The sequence below is a fragment of the Heloderma suspectum genome, chromosome 6 (assembly GCF_057233095.1).
Source record: "Heloderma suspectum isolate Gila_16-S chromosome 6, 16-S_ref, whole genome shotgun sequence".
Lineage (NCBI taxonomy): Eukaryota > Metazoa > Chordata > Lepidosauria > Squamata > Helodermatidae > Heloderma > Heloderma suspectum.
The window spans coordinates 127,085,447-127,105,695 of record NC_139463.1 but is presented as its reverse complement, the minus strand read 5'-3'; the positions used below and the strand labels follow the sequence as shown (position 1 = coordinate 127,105,695).

At 54.7% G+C, this 20,249-nt stretch overlaps 1 protein-coding gene across 3 annotated transcripts; it reads left to right on the top strand.

Annotated features, from left to right (window-relative positions):
- Positions 1-5,250: 5,250 nt before the first annotated feature.
- On the top strand, positions 5,251-18,759 carry TRIP6 (thyroid hormone receptor interactor 6). Of its 3 annotated transcripts, XM_084806803.1 has the most exons (11): positions 5,304-5,474; positions 7,295-7,435; positions 8,177-8,392; positions 11,332-11,444; positions 12,262-12,381; positions 12,473-13,168; positions 13,626-13,716; positions 14,771-14,940; positions 16,152-16,330; positions 16,612-16,732; positions 17,482-18,759. In XM_084806803.1, exons 3-11 carry the CDS (start codon positions 8,188-8,190, stop codon positions 17,611-17,613), a joined length of 1,827 nt encoding a protein of 608 aa, XP_084662929.1. In that variant the 5' UTR covers positions 5,304-5,474; positions 7,295-7,435; positions 8,177-8,187; the 3' UTR covers positions 17,614-18,759. The 3 variants fall into 3 exon arrangements, with proteins under 3 accessions (XP_084662928.1, XP_084662930.1, XP_084662929.1); XM_084806802.1 differs by lacking the exon at positions 7,295-7,435 and having other exon boundaries at positions 5,251-5,474; XM_084806804.1 differs by lacking the exon at positions 7,295-7,435 and having other exon boundaries at positions 5,263-5,474; positions 12,265-12,381; positions 17,482-18,753.
- The last annotated feature ends 1,490 nt before the right edge of the window (positions 18,760-20,249 follow it).

Below are 20,249 nucleotides of genomic sequence, written 5' to 3'. Positions count from 1 at the left end.
CCGTAACCATAAATCTCAGGTACACGGGATGGAGCAAGGATGTAGGGTGGCCCATGTGCCCTTTTTTCACAAAGGACTGTCCGTCATTTGAAGGCTTCTCTTGACCAATTCTTGGCTGAAGACCTGCCACCCATTCTCCCCTAGCAGTGCCTGGACAGCAGACTGAACAGGCAGGCGCTGCTCACAGCCTTCAGTGCCCTGAGATGCCCTGTATTTCTATTTAAATAATAAGACCTATTTCTAAATTTGCATCTGCACCTATAAATTAGTGCATGCAAATGTTATGCAAATTGTTGCCCTGTTATTTGCAATGCATTTCCTCTTTTGGGATGAGTCATAAGTGCCCCCCCAGGGGGGCAGGTTGTGCTTGCTCAAGATAGAGAAAAGGGCACTCTGCATATGTTTGGGGGCAGCTTTCCCTCTTTGTTATGGAACAGTCTTGTGCTTATCAGTGGGACCTTCTCAAACTGGGGAGATGAGTGGGGTACCGCAGGGCTCAGTCCTGGGCCCAGTGCTCTTCCACATTTGTATTAATGACTTGGAGGAGGAGGTGCAGAGAATGCTGATCAAATGTGCAGAGGACACAAAATTGGGTGGGATAGCTAGTACTTTGGAAGACAGAAACAAAATTCAAAGTGATCTGGATAGACTGGAGTGCTGGGCAGAAAACAACAGAATGACATTTAATAGGGATAAATGCCAAGTTCTGCACCTAGGAAAAAGAAACCAAATGCACAGTTACAAGATGAGGGATATGTGGCTCAACAACACTACAAGCGAGAAGGATCTTGGAGTTGTTGTCGATTGTGGGCTGAATATGAGCTAACAATGTGATGTGGCTGCGAAAAAGGCCAATGCCATTTTGGGCTGCATTAATAGAAGCATAGCTTCCAAATCCTGGGAAGTACTAGTTCCTCTCTACTCAGCACTGGTTAGGCCTCATCTGGAGTACTGTGTCCAGTTTTGGGCACCACGCTTTAAGAAGGATGTAGACAAACTGGAGAGGGTTCAGAGGAGGGCAACAAAGATGATCAGGGGACTGGAAACAAAGCCCTATGAAGAGAGACTGAAAGAACTGGGCATGTTTAGCCTTGCAAAGAGGAGACTGAGGGGAGATATGAGAGCACTCTTCAAGTACCTGAAAGGTTGTCCCAGAGAGGAAGGCCAGGATCTCTTCTTCATCATCCCAGAGTGCAGGACACGGAATCATGGGCTCAAGTGACAGGAAGCCAGATTCCGGCTGAGCATCAGGAAAAACCTCCTGACTGTTAGAGCAATATGACAGTGGAGCCAATGACCCAGGGAGACGGTGGGCTCTCCCACACTGGAGGCATTGAAGACGAGGCTGGACAGCCATCTGTCAGGGATGCTGTCCTGCACTGAGCAGGGGGCGTTGGACTCGATGGCCTTGTAGGCCCCTTCCAACCCTACTATTCTATGATTCTATGAATCTGAAAATGGGTCATGGGGCTCAGCCCCAGCATGGCGCCTTATGTGATGCTTTCCTCCGGCTCCCCCTGCCACAACAGAAAATGGAACCCCTGGCCTATGAGGAAGCCCCCTCCAATGTCACGCTGTCCTTCTGGATTTTCTCCCGGCCTCCAGGGCCAGCTCCAAAGGGCAGCATGGTTGGGCACTTGCCGGGGCCCCATGACCAGCAGAGGTCCCACCATTTCCACTTTGCACAGAGGATCCAGAGATCAGATGCAGCCTGAGAGAGTTCTCAGTGTGCATAGCCAACCTTTTCCAGGGTCGGGGGACGGACTCCGACAGTGCTGTTCCTGAGGGCTCCCACTACAGCGGTGTGATTTTCATATGGCCATGAATAAACGTGTCAGGACCCCCAGACACAAGAGGAGGCACTTTGTACACAGCTAAAAGCTGCAGCAGCGCAAGAGGGAAAGTGGCACGCTCAGGGGAAGAGCAAGAAAGAGAGGTGACACCGGCAAAGGGAGAGCCACTGCGAAGAGGGAAGTGGAGACGGGCAGCGATGCCTCACGGCCAAGGCTTGGGCCAGGATCCTACTTTCAATCCCAGCACCGGAACTTGTGACATAATAATAGAAAGTGTTACAAGTGAGGGACGGGGGAGGGCGGGAGTACAGATCACTGGAAAGAGAGCAACCTCAGCGCTGCCTTTTAGCGCTGCTCTTTTGTAAATGGGGCTGTGCCAGATTTTAACTGACCGGGACAGACTGTGAACAGGGCTGCCAAATCCCCCCCCCCCCCCGGAATGGTCTTGTGCCCTTAAAGATCTGCACAGCGAGCCGAAAAGCCAGCAGGTGAAACTCAACCAGCTGAAGGCCAACCTGCCCCGGCTGGGGCACCCTGGGAGTTGTGGGGCTTTTTCCCTGTTGAAATGTGCATAGGACGGTGCCTCGAATGCGTTGCTGCTTGCAACCAGAAGAATGCAAGACGAGCCCCTGCCCTGCCGGATCAGGCCCATGGTCTCATCTAGTCCAGCATCTGCTTCCCACAATGGCCAGATGCATCCCAAAAGATCACAAGTGGGGTATGGAGGGAATCATCCTCTGGCATTAAACTGCATCTGCATCAGACGTGGCCTGGGTCAAAGCTCAGTGGTCGAGCCCCCGCTTTGCATGAAGAAGGCCCCAGCTTGGATCCCCAGCGCCTCCAGGTAGGGCTGGAAGGGAACTCTGCCTGAAACCCTGGAGGGAGAGCCGCTGCTGCAAGTCAGTGCCGACACTACTGGGCCAGATGGACGCACAGTCTGACGCGGTGTAAGGCAGCTCCCTGTGTTCCCATGGGCAGACAAAGGCGTCATGCTTACCCAGAGCCGCACTGATTCTACCTTGGGACTAGTGCAACCCGCAGCATTCCCCAACCTGGCCATGCTGGCAGGGGATGGTGGGAGTAGTAGTCCAACATGTCAGGAGGGTGGCAGGTTGAGGAAGCAAAGTTGGGGGTTCCCAGAAAGCTGAAAATCCCTTCCAAACTGTGCATTTGTGGTAAAATGTTCCCCCCCACCATAAGCATATAAGAAGAGCCCTAAAGCGGGATCAGAGCAAGGGCCCACCTAGTCCAGTGTTCCGTTCACACAGTGGCCAACCAGCTGCCCACAGGAAACCCACAAGCAGGACAGGAATGCAACAGCACCCTCCTGCCCATGTTCCCCAGCAACCAGCATACACGGGTGGACTGCCTCTGATACTGGAGGGAGCACAGAGCCCTCAGGACTAGTAGCCACTGACAGCCTTCTCCTCCAGGAATTTGTCCAACCCCCTTTAAAGCTGTCCAAGGTGGTGGCCATCCCTGCGGTAGCAAACACCACAGTTCATCTGTCCTGAATCTCCCGCCAACCCGCTTCATGGGTTCTAGCATTATGAGAGAGGGAGAAAAATGTCTCCCTGTCCACTTTCTCCACACCGTGGAATTAATGGCACCATAGATGTCATTACTTAAATCTTCCAACTCTGTGTCCTTGTTCCTCTTCCAAGGGAAAGGCACCCTGCAAAAGCCACCCTGGAGGGATCCCCATCCACAAACCAAACCGCAGATTTAGAAACGAGAACAAAACCCCCACTGGGTGAGATGCAAACAGTTTCTGGATTGTGTCTTCCCAACAGGGGTGAGGTGGGGGTGTTCTGTGTGGAGCAGCATTCCCCAACGTGGCCATGCTGGCAGGGGATGGTGGGAGTTGAGGTGCAACATGTCAGGAGGGTGGCAGGTTGAGGAAGCAAAGTTGGGGGTTCCCAGAAAGCTGAGCACTGCGACTTTTTGGCCACTAAGCTGGGGGTGGGGAATCGCTCTTGAGGACTGAAATAGCAAAGGGTGGTTCAGGGCCTCTGCCAATCCAGAGCTCGCATTATATTTAGATTTCAGATTTCACAGAACACTGCAGCAGCCAACGGGGCGTGGTAGGCCTTAAAAATAGACACTCGCTGTAGAAGATTTGGGAGGAGAGAGACTCTGGGCCTGAGCGGTTGACCACAGTGGTGCCGAAGTGGCCAGAGACTGGGGGCACACCCGTCACTCTGGCTTTGCCCCATACCCGTTAATCCTGCCCCAAGCCCCCCCAGTCCTGCTCTTGCCCTCTTCCACCTCATCATCGAGACCCTCTTTCCCAGCCTCTGCTCTAACCACTACATTGCCCCACCAATCTCTCCCTGGCTCATCCTCTAAGCAGTGCTTCAGGCGACAACAATATTTGCTTGTTTCGGTTTTTCAGTGTCTATTAAATATTTGAGTCATTGCCAAGATTGATAAGGAACCCTAGTAAGCTGATAAGGTTGGGAAAGAGCCAAAGCACGCGCTGAAAATGTGCTCCTTTCTTAAAAGGAGAGGTGCCGGGGCTTAAACTTTCTGGACAATCAATCACGTCTTCTTCCCTCAAAGCCGCTCCTAGCCACCCCCAAAGCCATTCCGGATATACGAAGGCGAGGGTCTTTTGCACTTTGTACATGCCTTGTTTCTTTATGAAGAGCTCCTGTGTTCCAGTGCCTGAGCTGTAGCATCAGAAAACAGGTTTAGGGTGGGGGACATTGCTTTCCAGGTAATGCCCCTGCAAGAGACTAGACGATTGCCCCCTTCCCGGGAATGGATGGGGCACACGCACCGCCCAAATGCAGACATATGTCGAGGCAGACCCGAGAGAGAGAGAGGATGATGGAATCACATCACACGCCCGGGCGCGCGGGCGGGCAGCAACACGCCCGCCAGACCGAGTGCCTGGCCTGGCCTGCCCTGCCCTGCCCCGTCTCAGACACGCGACTCTGCCTCACAGCCCGCCCGGCAATGCCACGGCGGCGTCTGGGGAAGAGCGGCCGGAGTCCCGGGTCCCATCTCCCCCTACCCAGCGCCCACACCCCTCCCGGGTTCTCACCCCTTCCCAAGGCAGAGCAAAGAAATCCAGGCGCGCGCACCCCCGTGCTCTAACCCCTCGACCCCACTGTCCTTGGAAAAGCAGGCCAGGAGTCCAAGCCCTGCTGCATGTAACTCAGCCCTCGCCCCAAGAAGAGAACCCAGGAGTCCTACTCTCTCGCCTCTCCTGCGTTACCCCCACTAGACCAAGCCTCCTTCCCTCGAGGGCCCAGGAGTCCTGCCTCCACAGACATGTGCTCTAACCACTAGGCAGAGCTTCTCTTCCGGGGAAACCCAGGTGTGGACGCGGGTGATCAAACGCAGCCCCACCACCCCGCCAAGGCCTTCGCCCCCTTCTCCGACTCACACATCCCCCTCCCCATTCATTGTTTCCCTCCCCCACCGGAAGTGGCAGGAATTCCCAGGCTCCACGTGACGCTTTGGAATGTGGTGACGTCACCCGGGGGTCCATTAAAAAAAAAGTTTCTTTTGGGGCGAAAAAAGTTTGAAAGAAACTTTCCCCCGTTCCTTCTCCCCCGTCCGCTCCGCCGGGAGGAGGCCGCGGCGGGGATCGAACCTGCGGCGCTGGGGGACCAAGCCGGAGGCGGATCGTCGGGCTCGCGCGCCCAGCCTGCCCGCCGCTCCTGGGGCCAGGTGAGCCGTGGGGACAAACCCCACCCGCCCCCGGCATTGTGGCAGGCAAGACCTCCCTGCGGGGGGAGAATGTGGTGCAGTCGGGGGGGGGGGGCTCCGACCCCATCTGTGGGGCTGGGTCACTTGAGAGATCCGCTCCTTCCTTTCTAGAAAACTTCTCTTTCTCTCTCCCCCCACCCCCGATTTCTCTACTTTCCAAATGGGTCAGGCGAAGGGGAGGGCTGGCACCGACTCACTCCCCCCTTATTCTGTGTGGAGCCCCCACTGCACTGGGGCTAATAGGGGACCTCCTCTCCCCCCACAATTCTGGGATATCAGCACTCCTGAAAGTGGAAGGCTAGAAGTCAGGACTCCCCCCCCCCCCCGGCTTGAGGCCTCCGGGTTCTCTTCTGAATTATGGGAAGGGGAAACCGGGGGTCTAGTGGGAGAAAGGGGCTTGGAGGCAGGACTCCTGGGTTCTCTGCAAGGGGAAGTGGGGCGTGGCAGAGCTCTGTCTCAGCTGGGGATCTGAACGGGGGATACCTACAATAGAAGGACAGACTGCCTCGGAGCATGTACAGAGAGCCGTTCCTTTGCAGCACAGGGCCTGGCACTGGAGCTGGGGCGGGGGTCTTCCAAGGAGGCCAAAGCCCCCTGCATGATTACTGTGGGAAGCAAAGTTCTGGGACTCGGGAGAAGAGGCTGATAGGGAGTGCCGGTGGGGGCAGCATCTTGCCCTTACCACGCTTCCTTGCCCCATGCAGCATGTACAGCGTACCAGCCTGCCCTATCGCCTGCAGAGATGTCCGTTCTCAATTTACAGAGCTAAACCAGCCTTCCCTCAACTTGGGTCCCTCTAGAGGTAGTGGACTACAGCTCCCATCATCCTAGATATGGGAGTTGCAGTCCATCATCTCCAGAGTGGCCCCAGGTTCAGGAATGATGGCGCTAAATGAATGGTTCCTTTATCGCCACCCCTATTAACAGCCTGCTTTCTTGCGGATGGCCCTTTTTCGGAAGGATCTGTGTAATCCCCTTGGTCTGGGTGATCCGTTTATATAGGTTTTCCATGGCATATGACTACGCTTTGCTTAAGAGTTGGAAAGAATCCTCCCCTACAATCCCCCCGCTGCTCCCAGAGTGGTGGGGGGCTCCTTTTGCTCCCCCTGCTCTTTCCTCGGCTGCTTGTGGCTTGGCTCGCTCTCTTGAGTTGTCTGGAGTCATTTGCTGGGCCACGGGATGGTGCTGTGTGACCTTCTCAGTGCTTCTTCTTAAGATGGCTTCCTTAATTCTGTGGCTGTTGCTCATTGCAGGGGGGCTGGGGAGGGGGAATACCATTTATTAGCTTCAGGGTTTCTCTTGTGGGAGTACTGCCAAAGTTGCTGTCTAAACTGGCCCTCTAACTAGAATGCAGAAGTCAGGTAATAGTCCAAGCGAGGGGTGTCCTGAAATGCTGCAAGCCCTGCTGAAATTCTCTTGAAATCCTCCTGGACATTTTCATTTATTATATTTTTATCCCATCTGGCTTCAGGTGGCATACGTGGTCTCCCTGGCCACCCACCTATTTTATACGCACAACAACCCTGTGTGGTAGGTTAGACAAAGAGAGAGAGAGATGTGGGGAGAGGTTCATGGGTCTCCCAAGCCAATAGTAGGCAGCTGCACCACAACTTTGCTTTCAATTTTTGCTTTGGGTGACATCTGTGGTGGTAACTTGTCCTCCTATATATTACAGGGTTTTAAAAATATCTTGCGGCCCAGGTAACCGTGCAACAGATAAACCCCACTGACAAGCGGAATGGAAATTCATATCTTCTAATATCCAAATCTTCTCTTTAAAGAAAGCAGAAACGTTTTGATGATAACAGATTATTCTACAATTGTGTCCTGGCCGGTGCGTGTCCTCTAGCTTGCTGGACAGAGATTGGTGGCCCCTTTCACTTGCCTTGGCCTGAATCAGGCTGGGTAAAAAGAAATAAAAGGTGGGATTTCTCAGACGCGTTTAATAAATCCTCCTGCGTGGAAGGGGTTTGCTTGAGCACAGAAGAGGGTGTGTGTGTGTATGAAGGTGACTGTGGAATGACAAACTCCAAGATATGATCATGGGGTGACTAGGGAGTGAATCAGATGGCAAAACGCATAGCTGCTTGTCTAATTATTGTACACAGCCAGACACTTACCCTTTCATTGGTGGAAAATAGGACCCAGGAGTCCTGGCCCTTTCCAGTTCACCACAAGATCTCCCTCCGAGGCTGAGCTGTGCACTCAGGAGTCCTGGCTCCCAGAATCCTCGCTGTGCCCACCTCTGAGGCCAGCCCAGGGGTCCTGGCTCCCAGAATCCTCTCTGTGCCCACTTCTGAGGCCAGCCCAGGGGTCCTGGCTCCCAGAATCCTCTCTGTGCCCACTTCTGAGGCCAGCCCAGGGGTCCTGGCTCCCAGAATCCTCTCTGTGCCCACTTCTGAGGCCAGCCCAGGGGTCCTGGCTCCCAGAATCCTCTCTGTGCCCACTTCTGAGGCCAGCCCAGGGGTCCTGGCTCCCAGAATCCTCGCTGTGCCCACTTCTGAGGCCAGCCCAGGGGTCCTGGCTCCCAGAATCCTCGCTGTGCCCACCTCTGAGGCCAGCCCAGGGGTCCTGGCTCCCAGAATCCTCGCTGTGCCCACCTCTGAGGCCAGCCCAGGGGTCCTGATTTTTTTGCTCCTTGTTTTCTGGCTTGTTTTCCCTAGCTTCCCTCGTGATGTCTGGCCCCACCTGGCTTCCCCCAAAGCAGGTGAGTGCCCCAGGCCAGCCTGGCATCACGGTTTCCGCTCCTGCACTCTGCAAGCCCCAGAAGAGTTTTGCCTCGATTCCTGCTGCCCCCAAACCCGCCTATGAATCTCAGGAGGCCAATGGGACCATGAGTGCGACCGGGCCATCTCCTCGCTACCAGCCCCCCGTGCCAGGTAATTCGGTTTGGTGCTAATTAACAGGACTGAGTGGAAGAATGGGCTCTTAGTAATGGGGTATTTGGGGGGAACTCCATTCCCTGGGCTAAGTTGACGGCGGGCGGGGTCTGCCCAGTTGTGCAATGCATCCTCTTTCCGCTACTTCTCTGTTCACCAATTTTGCATAATCTGAACTAGCCCTTCTGGCAACCCTGGGAGGTAGTTGCCATTTATACGTGAGGAGGAGCACGGACTGAGGCAGAATAATCTGTCCGTGGCAGAGGCAGGGCTTGAGTCGAGGTCTCCAAGTCCAGCTGCGTTTCTTCTGGCCTCTACTGGCTCTTGGTTGAAGATTCCTGACAAGAAACGTCTAGAATTGTGATCGCTTGGCCTCAGTCCATAGCAGGCCCTGGCTTGTGGCTAGCTGTGATGTGTTGGCTCTTGCATTGCCTGAGTGTCATTGCCGGTTTAGCAACTGGGGTATCTTTAGCGTTGGCTTGGGAAAGAGAAGAAGATGGCGTGGGGGAAAAACCTGACTGGAAGCCCAGAAGATGACTGGGGGGCAGATGGAGAAAATTGGGCAGGGAGGGGGCAAGAAAAAATGGTTGCTCTGTTGGAATAGGACTGGATGTTACAGTCCCCCATGAATTCAAAGGGCAGTGATTTTTTTCAGCAGGCTTCCCTAACAGGGTGCCCTCCAGATGTGTTGGGATGCTGGGAGTTGTAGTCCAACACATCTGGAGGGCACCCCATTGGGGAAGGCTGCTGAAGACCAAGTGAATGGAAGTATTTCTTGACCCAGCTGCTGACCAAGTGCTGGGACTCATTGCTGCAGGATTTGGGGGTGGCTCTCTTGTTGTAAAAGGGCGATGTTGAAGGATTTGCCAGAGATAAGGCTGGACGTACGTCTCAGTATCTACTCTCATTGGTAGGCAGAAGGGAAAACGCTCTTCTTCAGAGAAGACTGACTAACGAGAGAGGGATATTCCCATCATGCCCTTCTGGGTAGCTGGGGGAGAGAAAGAGTGCCCGGCTAGCTAAGCGGATCGCTGCTTTGGCATGGGCTCGCTCGGTCTGCTGTGAAACTAGGAGCGGGTTAAGAAGAGGCCCACAAAACTTGAGTAAAAGTAGTGGTGTCCTTTCCGTACCCACTGGGGGTGGTTTTACTGATGAAGAATTGTGGCCTCCCGGGGCTGCCTGGGGGATGCTGGGAGGTGTAGTCTAACCCATCTGGAGGCCCTAGGCTGGGGAAGGCTGTATTACAGCAGCCATCTCCCCTCCGGTCCAGCACAGGAAAGCGCCTCTCTGTTGCTGGCTACTAAAATTTTGAGGGTGGCAACAGGATACTCCAGACCAGCAGGATTACATTTCCGGCCCCTCTGTAGCACCCTCGTGGCTGTATTGGTGGGCCCCTAGGAACATCACAGGGATGCAGACGAACTGATTCTATGCGTGGCCTGGGGAATATAGAAGTAGACCTCTGCCCAGGGGTGGGAAGGAGGGATCCCAGGACAAGAGGCTTGGTGTGGGGTCTTGCTCTGCCAAGATGGCCATTGCACATGGGCTGGGGCCCCTGGTCCCCACCTAACTTACGCTACTGGGTGGAATTGCTCCAGTGGAAAACCTCAGCTGACCTGGGAATCTAGTCTTTGACCTTGCCATGGTCCCTTGGGGTTCAAGTGGATCACTAACTGGAGGCATTTCTTCGGAGTAGAGCATAACAAGTCAGGCTGAAGCAATGCACACGGAGGCCAAAAGTCCTAACTTCATATTGGTGCCAGTGGGGCTGAGCTGGCGGTGATTGACCAGGAAAGGGGTCTCGGGGTCCTGGTGGATAGCTTGATGAAGGTGTCAACCCAGTGCGCGGCTGCTGCGAAAAAGGCAAATTCTGTGTTTGGGATCATTGGGAAACGAATTGAGAATAAAGCTACAAATATCACGCTGCCCTGATGCAAATCTCTGGTGCGACCACACCTGTTCCGGTCGAGATAATGTTCAGTTGGAAAAGGTGCAGAAAAGGGCATCCAAAATGATCAAGGGCCTGGAGCAAGTCCCCTGTGAGGAAAGGTGGTAATGTCTGGGGCTTTTTAGCCAAGAAAAAAGGGCAAGATATGATAGAGGTGCACAAAATGATGCCTGGCATGGAGAAAGTAGAGAGGGAGCTGTTTTTCTCCCTCTCTCATGGGATGGGAGGGGATGACCAATGGGGTCCTCCCATGAAGCTGAATGGGGGGAGATTCAGGACAGATCAAAGCAAGGACCTCTTCACACTGCACAAACTTCAACTCAGAAATTCACTTCTACAAGACATAGCGATGGCCGCCAACCTGGATGGCTTTAAAAGGAGCTTGGACCAATTCCTGGAGGAGAAGGCTTTCAAAGGCTACTAGTCCTGATGGCGCTGTGCTCCCTCCCTCTGTATGCCAGTTGCTGGGGAACATGGGTGGGAGGCTGCTGTTGTCCTCCGGTCCTGCTTGTGGGCTTCCCACAGGGGCCTCTGCTTGGCCACTGTGGGAAAAGAACGCCGGCCTAGAGGGGCCCTTGGCCTGATTCAGCACGCCTGCTCTTCTGGTCTTAGAACCCCAATGCAAGGGTGGGGGACCTGTGGCCCTCTAGCTGTTGTTGGACTCCAGCTCCCATTAGCCCCGTGAGCCAGTGCGGACAATGATGAGGATAGAAGCTGTAGTTCCAGTTCCCCATCCCTGCTCTACAGGACAAAGAGCTGTGTATGTAGAACAGCCTTCCCCAACCTGGCGCCCTCCAGATGTGTTGGACTACCACTCCCATCCTCCCCAGCTTGCTGGCTGGGCAGGATGGGAGTGGTAGTCCAACGCATCGGGAGGGCACCAGGTTTGGGAAGGCTGATGTAGACTTCGCTTGCAGGCAGGCTGCAACTTTTCTGTTGGGGGGGGGGGCGCTGATCACCTGCTCCACTTCCTTCTTCCCCGCCCCGCCAGGGCCTCCTTCCCTTCCACAGGATTCCACGGCTGAGCATCATTACTCCTCCGTAAATGAGCACGGATCAGGGGGCTCCTGGGGCAGCGTTTCTCCTCCTGGCTATTCCCTGCAGGTAAGCGGGGCTGTGAGCAGGGAGTGGCGGGGAGTACACAGAGCTGGTGGCGGGGGGGGGGGGTCCTTCAGATTCTGCGGCACTGTAAGCCGATTTTGAGCAGAGCAGGACAACCTGCTGATCGGTGCCTGGTTCCGAATTCTCGTTCTAGCTGTGGGATTGGGGGTGGGGATTGCTGGCCCTGGAGATCTGCAGGCGGGATGGTGGGTTGTGGCTGCCCTGATGAACTGTAGTCCAGAAAGAATGGGATCCAGCCAGAATCTGTCCACTTGAAAGAGGCCCCCTTTCTTTCCTTCCTTCCTTCCTTCCTTCCTTCCTTCCTTGTTTCTTTGACCAATTTCCCTCTACATTTGGCCGTTTACTCCCCCCCCCCCCACATACACACACAGAGCTCCTGTTCATTTTATAGTTGCATGGCAGGCAGAAATTCAGAAGGTGTAGTCCTATTGGTTTAGAGCAGGGATGGGCAGGAAGAAGATCTCCAACTCCCAGCATTCCTTGACAATTAGCCATGCCAGCAGGGACTTCTGGGAGTCGGAGTCCCAAACATCTGGAGAGCTACCTGCTGCCCATCCCTGTTGTAGTGTGTAGCAATGTAGAAAGTCCCCCCGCCCTGCCCCAGTTAAAGGCAATAAAGCTCAGCTAGGGAAGGTGGCAATACTTCTGCCTATCCTGGCCTTGTTAAGACTGCCCAACAGCCCTTCCATTCCTGGCTTCCTCCTGCCCGTCTCCTCTCCCTCTTTGTCCCCAAAGAGTCGGAAAGACCCCATGCACTCTCTCTTATCCTCCCTTTTTCCCACCCATCTATTTCTCCCAGCAGGGAGTCCCCTTGGAGCAGGGGCCACACCGTCCATCCAGTATCGACGTCCAGATCGACTCTCTCACCAGCATGCTGGCTGACATGGAGAGTGCCAGGACCCGTCGGGGCGACAGGCAGGCAAGGAAGCTGGCCTGGAATTGGGGGGGGGGGTGTCCTTGCACCCTCCCCCACATCTGGTGCCTGACTTGCATTTCCTCCTGCTCTGCAGAACTTGGAGTCTATTCCGTATCCGCCTGGCCTGCCACAGCCTGGGGTCGCCAAGGTGACAACGGCCTACAAACCGGGCCTTTCCGGAACCTTCTGTCCCGCCAAGCCTTCTGCGTTCTCCACTGACACCTACACCAAGAGTGGGCCATACGGCGGCCAGCCATCGCCAGCACCGTCCTACCTGGCGGCCCCAGGGCTGCCTTCTCAGTATGGGGCTCCCGCTTCTAGCGATCCCTACGCTGCTGGCTACCACCGGGTGGCTGCGGCTCCCAAACCGTATCCCCAGCCGATGCCGGCTTCTTACACCACGGCGTCTTCCCCTGCCGGCCCCCCATTCAACGTCCAGGTGAAGGTGGCCCAGCCAGTGCTGGGCTACAACGAGCCCCGGCGCAGGGCTGAGCAGGCCTATGGCCCTCCATCCCCCCGGCCGGGCTTCAGGGCCAAGCCTCCCCCGCAGTATGCCTCAGAGCCAGGGGTCAGAGGCCGGCCCCACGACGCCGAGCCGTGGTATCCGGAGCCCCCTTCCTATGGCCGGAGGCTGGGTGAGGGGGAGTTCTACACTGGCCCTGGGGGGCACGCCAAGCTGGGGGCGCCAGCGGGACAGTACCAGCCTAGCTTGGTCAAGCCAGGGAAGGAGGAGTTGGCCGTCGCCTCGCAGATGCCAGCCAGCTCTGGAGGGCTGCGGTACCAGCACCAGGTAAAGGCGGCTGAAGCAGGGAACTGGGGAGGGGAAGAGACCCGGACTCCCGCGGTCTCTTAGCAGGGGATGAGGGATGACGGGTGGGACACGGCAAAGAGGGTTGGGAGGGGAAGTTCCAGAATCCAGGTGGACAAGGCTTTGTGCATGCTCAGAGACACGCTTCGTTCATTCCCACCTGGGATGAGAACAGGCGGTGGGGCTGACCTCTGGTGAGTCGGCGGCTGGAGGGAAAGTCTGCCTCTGTCTTCAGTGTGGCAGTGCCATCCGTGCGGGCCAGGACCGAGTAGGTGGCATCGAGAAGTCCCCGCCCCAGGGCCTTACGCTCTGAAACAGACCATGGAGAAGCGCCAGAGCGGCGCCAGAGCAGCGAGTTCAGGAGGGAAGGATAAGTGTGGTTCCACTGTGAAGCCAGGACTGAGGATTCTTCCCTTCTTTCTCTCTCGTTTCTTCCCAGGCTCCCCCAAGCCGCCCCGAAGAGGAGCTGGATCGGCTCACGAAGAAACTGGTGTATGACATGAACAACCCCCCTTCCGGAGAATATTTCGGTGAGGCTTCTGGGCTTAGGGGACTCACTACCCCAAGAGGGAGGAGGAAGACATGTTTCTCCCTCTCTCATAATACTAGACACTGGGGCCATCCCGTGAAGCTGACTGGTGGGAGATTCAGGATGGATAAAAGGAAGGCGGGCTTCTTCACACAGTGCAGAGGCAGACTGTGGAATTTGTTACCACAGGATGTCGTGATGGCCACCAGCTTGGACAGCTTTAAAGGGGGATTGGGCAAATTCCTGGAGGAGAAGGCTATCGGTGGCTACTAGTCCTGCTGGCTATATGCTGCCTCCAATACCAGAGGCAGTGAGCCTATGTATGCCAGTTGCTGGGGAACATGGGCAGGAGGGTGCTCTTGCACTCCTGTCCTGCTTGTGGGTGTCCTGTGGGCAGCTGGTTGGCCACTGTGTGAACAGAATGCTGGACTAGATGGACCCTTGGTCTGATCCAGGAGCCGGGCTCTTATGTTCTTAAGAGAGGTGCGATGAATGGCTTGTAGTCACAAGGGCTATATAGAACCTCCACCTGCAGGAGATGACTACCTCTGAATCTCAGGGGCAGGAGTCATACCCTGAGGGGAGGCTGTTGCTTACCTCCACTGCCTCCCAGAGCCATCTGGCCAGCTGCTGGACTAGGTTGCCCTTGGTCCAGTCCAAGCACGGCTCTGCTGGTTTGCTTAGCCAATGCTAACCATACGGAACCTCTGGTGGGAGGCAGAGTGGCTGCATCCCCGTTGCTGGCTGGGGGCAACAGTAAAGAAGGCCTGTTTGCTTTCATGCCCTGCTTCTGCACATCTCCTTGGCCTGGTTAGATGTCAGGTGCTGGAGTAGGTGAACTTTTTCGGGACCAATCCAGCAGGGATCTTGGAATGTGCTTCGGAAGGGGGCGTCCTTGACGGTTCTTTGTCCCAAGATTGGGGCTTAAACGTGGAGGTGGGGTTCTGGAGGCCACGTGGGGTGGAGCCATAGAGCTTGGTGGCCGCACGCTTCCTGCCCCCTAATGCAGTCCCCCTGCCTGCCCCTCTCGCCCCCGGCACGCCCCACCCTTGCAGGCCGCTGCGCCCGGTGTGGGGAGAATGTGGTTGGCGATGGCACAGGCTGCGTGGCAATGGATCAGGTCTTCCACGTCGAGTGCTTCACCTGTGCCACGTGCCGCTGCCACCTCCGCGGACAGCCCTTCTATGCCATCGACCGGCGCTCCTACTGTGAATCCTGCTACATCGTGAGTGGGGAGGGCTGGCAATGGGCTCAAGGACCCAGACATCTGGGGAGGAGAAGCGGGTAGAGGAGGGGAGTCCGGGCTCTAAAGCTCCTTGTTTCGGGGGCGGCTGAAAGGCCTGGCACTTCGGTGCTCTCTGGTGCTTCGATCTGGAGACTGCGGGTTCAGTGGAGTGGCAGGGAGCAGAGAGGCAGGATGGGCTTGTTAGCGCCCTGTGACTATCTCTGCCTGCAGGTGGGAGAGTAGCCCATCAGCGTACGCAGATCAGCTTGCACAGTGCAGGTCTTGCTTTGCCAAGGGCAGCCAATGTGCCCATAGAGCAGATGGCTTGGGCAAGTGAGCCAAGCCACAGGCGACAGGGGACGCCGACAGGTTCCCGAGGCCACTTGTCGCTGGTACCTTGGCCAGACCCTGGAGCGTGGCCCAAATGTGTCCTCTGAGTTCTTCCCCCCTTCCCCGACCCCCTATCCCTTCTAAAACATTGTTGAGCACAAGGTCACCTAGCTGAAATGCTCTCATTGTTTTGATGGCCACTAAAGAAGGGGGGAGAGGGGGAGAGGGAGAGCACACACACACGCGCACAGGCACAGCGTCCTTCTCATTTAAAAAAACAAAACATTTTATAGTCAAGGTGCGGCCGGCCAGGCATGTACATGCTTAAAGATGCTTATTTCAATTTTTTTTAGTTTAAATATATATTACCCTTCTCTACAACTAAATGTTTTTTATTCCTGAATCAATGTGCTTAGCATGAGGGCAGCAAAACCAAACTCCCATTTTTTTTCTTGAAGACACAACAGTGCTATGGTTTAAGTGAGTTTAAAATGCAAAACTGCACATGAACAACATATTCTTTTCTTTTGAAATCAGGGATGGCAAACAGTTTTGGTTTTGCTCTGAAATGTAGGAATTCCAGGAATACATTATATTGTGTTCATAGATTAATACATACCTTGCCAGGAATGTAGAATGGGGGAGGGAAAAGAGAAACGTTGGTGTGCTTCACAGCTGAAGCCCTACGGAACAGCCCCATAAGGCCAGAGTCTGAAATGACCAGGCTGCATCCCCTGCCGACCGCTCCCGCGGGCCCCGGCCAGCACAGCTGGTGGTGAAGGGCCATGGGAGTTTTTGGCCCAGACATCTTTCAGCGTGGGTTTGAGTTGCTTGTTTGTTAACATCCCCCGCCCCCCGTACACACTTTTTTCATCCTTTAGGTGACCTTGGAGAAATGCTCTATGTGTTCCAAGCCGATCATGGACCGGATCCTGCGGGCCATGGGCAAAGCCTACCACCCCCAGTGCTTCACTTGCGTCGTCTGCCACCGATGCCTGGATGGCGTCCCTTTTACTGTGGACGCCACCAGCCAGATCCACTGCATTGAAGACTTCCACCGGTAAAGGAGCACCCCAGCTTTCTGCTGTGGGAACCCCCCCGCCTGGCTAGTTATGGGTGGACTTTCAGATCTTCCCAGACTGCAGCCTCCCTCCACCTGGTGCCCTCCAGGTGTGCTGGACTGCCACCACCGTCATCCCCAGCCAGGATGATGGGAGTTGCAGTCCAACACACCTGGTGGGCGCCAGGTCGAGGGAGGCTGCCTTGTGGCATTTGGGGTCAAGACTCCTGTGCTCTCCTTCCAAACTGCCACCCAACTCCTTGACACGCGCGTCCCCGCAGGAAGTTTGCCCCACGGTGTTCGGTGTGTGGAAACGCCATCATGCCGGAGCCTGGCCAGGAGGAGACCGTCAGGATCGTCGCTCTGGATCGGAGTTTTCACATCGGCTGCTACAAATGTGAGGTGAGGAAACAGAAAAGGCTTGTGAGAATCTTAGCCAAGCGCCTCCATCTTCTCATATTCTCCTCCTCCTCCTCCTCTGTTCCAAACAGTTTAAAACCAGGACTGGGCAACCTCAGGCCTGTCAGCCAAATCCAGCCTTCCTGAGCTCCCAAGAGGGTTTCCCCTGGGGGCTATGCCCCATTTTCCTCTCCACACCCCTTTCCCCCTGACTGCGGATCATTTTTGTGGTTTTCCAGCTTTTGCTCATTTCTCCCCCGTTCTGGAAGGCTGAACTGCCTCTCCTAAGACTGAGTTGCTGGGAAGAAGGGCTTTAAGCTAACGTCACCTGGCATTTTGGGCTGTTTGGCCTCGTCCACTACTGGACCACATCCCCCCACCCCCACCCCGAGAGCTTCTCCAAAACTGTATCCAGGCTGAAAGTGGCTGGCCACCCTTGCTTGAAACAAATAATAATTGGAGGGCTCCATTCTACAGCAGTTGCAGTAGTAAGAGGACATGTGAGCATGTACAAAGTGCCTCAGGAACAATAGCCTAACCCTCCCCCCCAGCTGGAATTGGGAGGCAGGGGCTCCAGCTCCAGCAGGTGAGATGTCAACTCCAGTGCGTTTCTCTCGGAACACCAGTTCAGGACTCCTGGGTTCTAGGGAGGGAAGCTGGGGTGATTGGCCCAGAGGAGAAATACTAGAGATCAGCATTCTGGGGAGTTGCATCTCACCATTCTTTCTCCCCCCACCCCCGGTCTCCTCCAGGAGTGTGGGCTGCTCCTCTCCTCTGAGGGGGAGGGCCGAGGCTGCTACCCGTTGGACGGCCACATTCTCTGCAAGAGCTGCAGCGCGCGGCGGATCCAGGAGCTCTCCTCCAAGATTACCACGGACTGCTGATGTGTGGGCAGGGGAGCTGCCCTCCATCCCTCCTTCCCACCCTCCTGGGGTCTCTGGGTTTTTGCCTTGTCGCTTGCTCATGTCCAGCTCCACCTGCATTCCTCCTCCTCTTCCTCCTTCCAGTGAGTTTCTAGAAGTCCACACCATACCTCATTTTTTTGGTAAGAATAGAAGCCCCCCACCCCTGTGTGTTGGGTGAGTGTCTGGTTGTCCGGGGCAAGGGTTCTAGCCATTCTGCGCATCTCGACCCCATAACTCACTCCAGGTTTGAGATGCTACTTCTCCCCTACTCACCCCATCCTGCTTACTGTCTTTCTCTCTCCTGGGGCAGCAGCCCTCAGATTGCAGCTTTGCATTTCTTGGGGTGGAGTGGGAAATGGATTCTCTCTGTGTTCCATCTTCCCCCAGTCACCCCACAGTGTTGTATACCTGAACCTCAAACCCATGTGCCTTGAGCAGCCCCAAACCCATAAGCTGGTCTTAGCTGGTTAGCATGGGGCTATGTGTCATTTCTCCCACCCACTTGCCACCCCTCATTTAGTTATAATAAAATACCTGTCAGCCCTTCCTAATCCCACTGCCCCCACCCACCGGGTGATTGCAATTTTGGATCTAGAATGCCTGGGTTCCATCACCAAGTCCTGGTGGTTCTTGTGTTTTTAAACTGACTCCTGTGTTCAAGTCCCTTCTCTTGCACACTGGACGACGACGATGATTATTATTTTTGTATAAAACTTTCCCCCTCCTCTGGCTTCTTAACCACAGGGTGTGTTGTGCGCGCTTGTGTGTCTGTTGTGTCAAAATTTAATAAAGATGTGTTAAACCTCACTGTGTGTTTGCAGCTTTTGGGGACTTGTACATTCACACACACACACACACACACACACACACACAGCTATGCTTATGAGCTACAGAGAAACCACGATTGCAGGCTTGGAAGAAAAAATACTTCTCTGGCCAAGCAAGCAGAAAACATTTTTGATGTGTGTGTTAACTGGGTGAGTCTTGTTTTGTAAACTTTTTCAGCTGCCTCTTCTTAAATGTGCTCCAAGTTACTCACTTCACTATACACAAACAAGTGAGCTAGTAAAACTTCATGTGGACTGGTAACTTGGGGGGGCAGATTCATTTGGAAGGCACTCAGCCAAAAAAAAAAAAAAAAAAGTTGCCATTGATCTTGATTTGAAACAGAAATTCATACATTTATCCCTGTAAAAAGAGGGTCAGCAGGTTTGGAAGATTAACAGGCTGCCTAATAGCTCATCTGCGGGCAATAAGAGTGTCTTGAGAAAAGGGGGTGGTAGGGTTTGCTGCCACCTTCTCTTCCCACCCCACGCTGAAAAAAACTACCTGGGTAAAGGGAGGAGGGTTGAATATGTGGCTTTAAACTAACATTGCCTTGTTGATGGCTTAGGGCAGCCTCCCCCAGTCTGGTGCCCTCCAGATGTGTTGGACTACAACTCCCAGTATCCTCAGCCAGGGGAAGGCTGGCTTCAAATATGACTTTATTTTACTGCTTTGGTAGCAATTTCCAGAGGGGTAGCTGTGTCAGCAAAAACAACCACGTTTAGCACCTTTTGAAAGACCAACAGATGTTATTCTGGCAGAAGCTTTGTGAGTTACATACATTCCACGTCCTGAGATGTGTGAAGTGTTTTCCTGGGCTGCAGGTAAATAGACACCAGCCTTTCCACCCAGATGTGTAGGACAACTCCCATGGGCACCAGGCTGGCTTGTGCCATAGTAACATTTGTGAAGTCTTTAAGGTGCCGCAAGAGTCTTTGTTTAATTTAGGTCATTTATACCACGTGGCCAAAGTGAGGAACCTTGGAATCTGGGGATCAAACCAGGCACCTTCTGCATGCACAGCAGGGGCTCCACCCACTGGGTCATGGCTCCTCCTGATATCCCTTCTACCCGTTCCTGGTGCATGAGCAGCTGTTTGGTGCAAGTCCCTGGGGTGCTGTTCAATTCAAAAACATCAGGACCAGAAAAGCTTCAGCGCACAGTAAAAGAATATAGAAACACAACCAGCAGAATTCCCCACCTGGCACCCTCCGGATGTGTTGGACTAGCATCCATCATCCGCAGCCAGCATGGGAACAGCCCGCCTTATTAGCAGGACTGTAGGTCTTCAAAGCCTACTAAGCACTTCAGGTTGTGTGTGTGTGTGTGTTTTCATGAACACAGACAACCCTGTGAGGTAGGGCACGGCTCTTCCTGTTATTACAAATGGCTGGTGGCGACCTACCCGAGGCTGTGCTGTCAGACCTTGGAAGAGGTGCAACCTGACCCCAGCTCAGGTCTCTAGCCACTTGATTCTCTGCTGCCACTTAAACCCAGCGGCACCGTGCATGCGAGTTGCCCTTTTCTGTCCCCTTGAAAACATTCTTTTGGGATTCAAATCTTCTCTTCCCCCTGCCCCCAACCCAGTATCCTCCAAGGCCTCCTGAGCACCTTCAAATCCTCCATAATGTTGCACCCTTCAACACATCCCCCCCTTTTTAACCATTTCTGGAGCCTGGCCTTCCTCTTCATAGGCTGCTGTCCAGAATCCTCCCACTCACTGTTGGCTGTAGCCCCCCCCCCGCCCATTTACACCCCCCCCCTCAGATTCTGGCCCCCTCGCATGCCTG

What these genes read in the sequence shown, in the direction of transcription:
- TRIP6 (XM_084806802.1), top strand. Translation starts at nt 8,188, where the DNA reads ATGTCTGGCCCCACCTGGCTTCCCCCAAAGCAGGTGAGTGCCCCAGGC. An exon ending in ACTGTGAATCCTGCTACATC is followed by an intron (nt 14,941 to 16,151) that starts GTGAGTGGGGAG and finishes TTCATCCTTTAG; the next exon opens with GTGACCTTGGAGAAATGCTC. An exon ending in TGCATTGAAGACTTCCACCG is followed by an intron (nt 16,331 to 16,611) that starts GTAAAGGAGCAC and finishes GCGTCCCCGCAG; the next exon opens with GAAGTTTGCCCCACGGTGTT.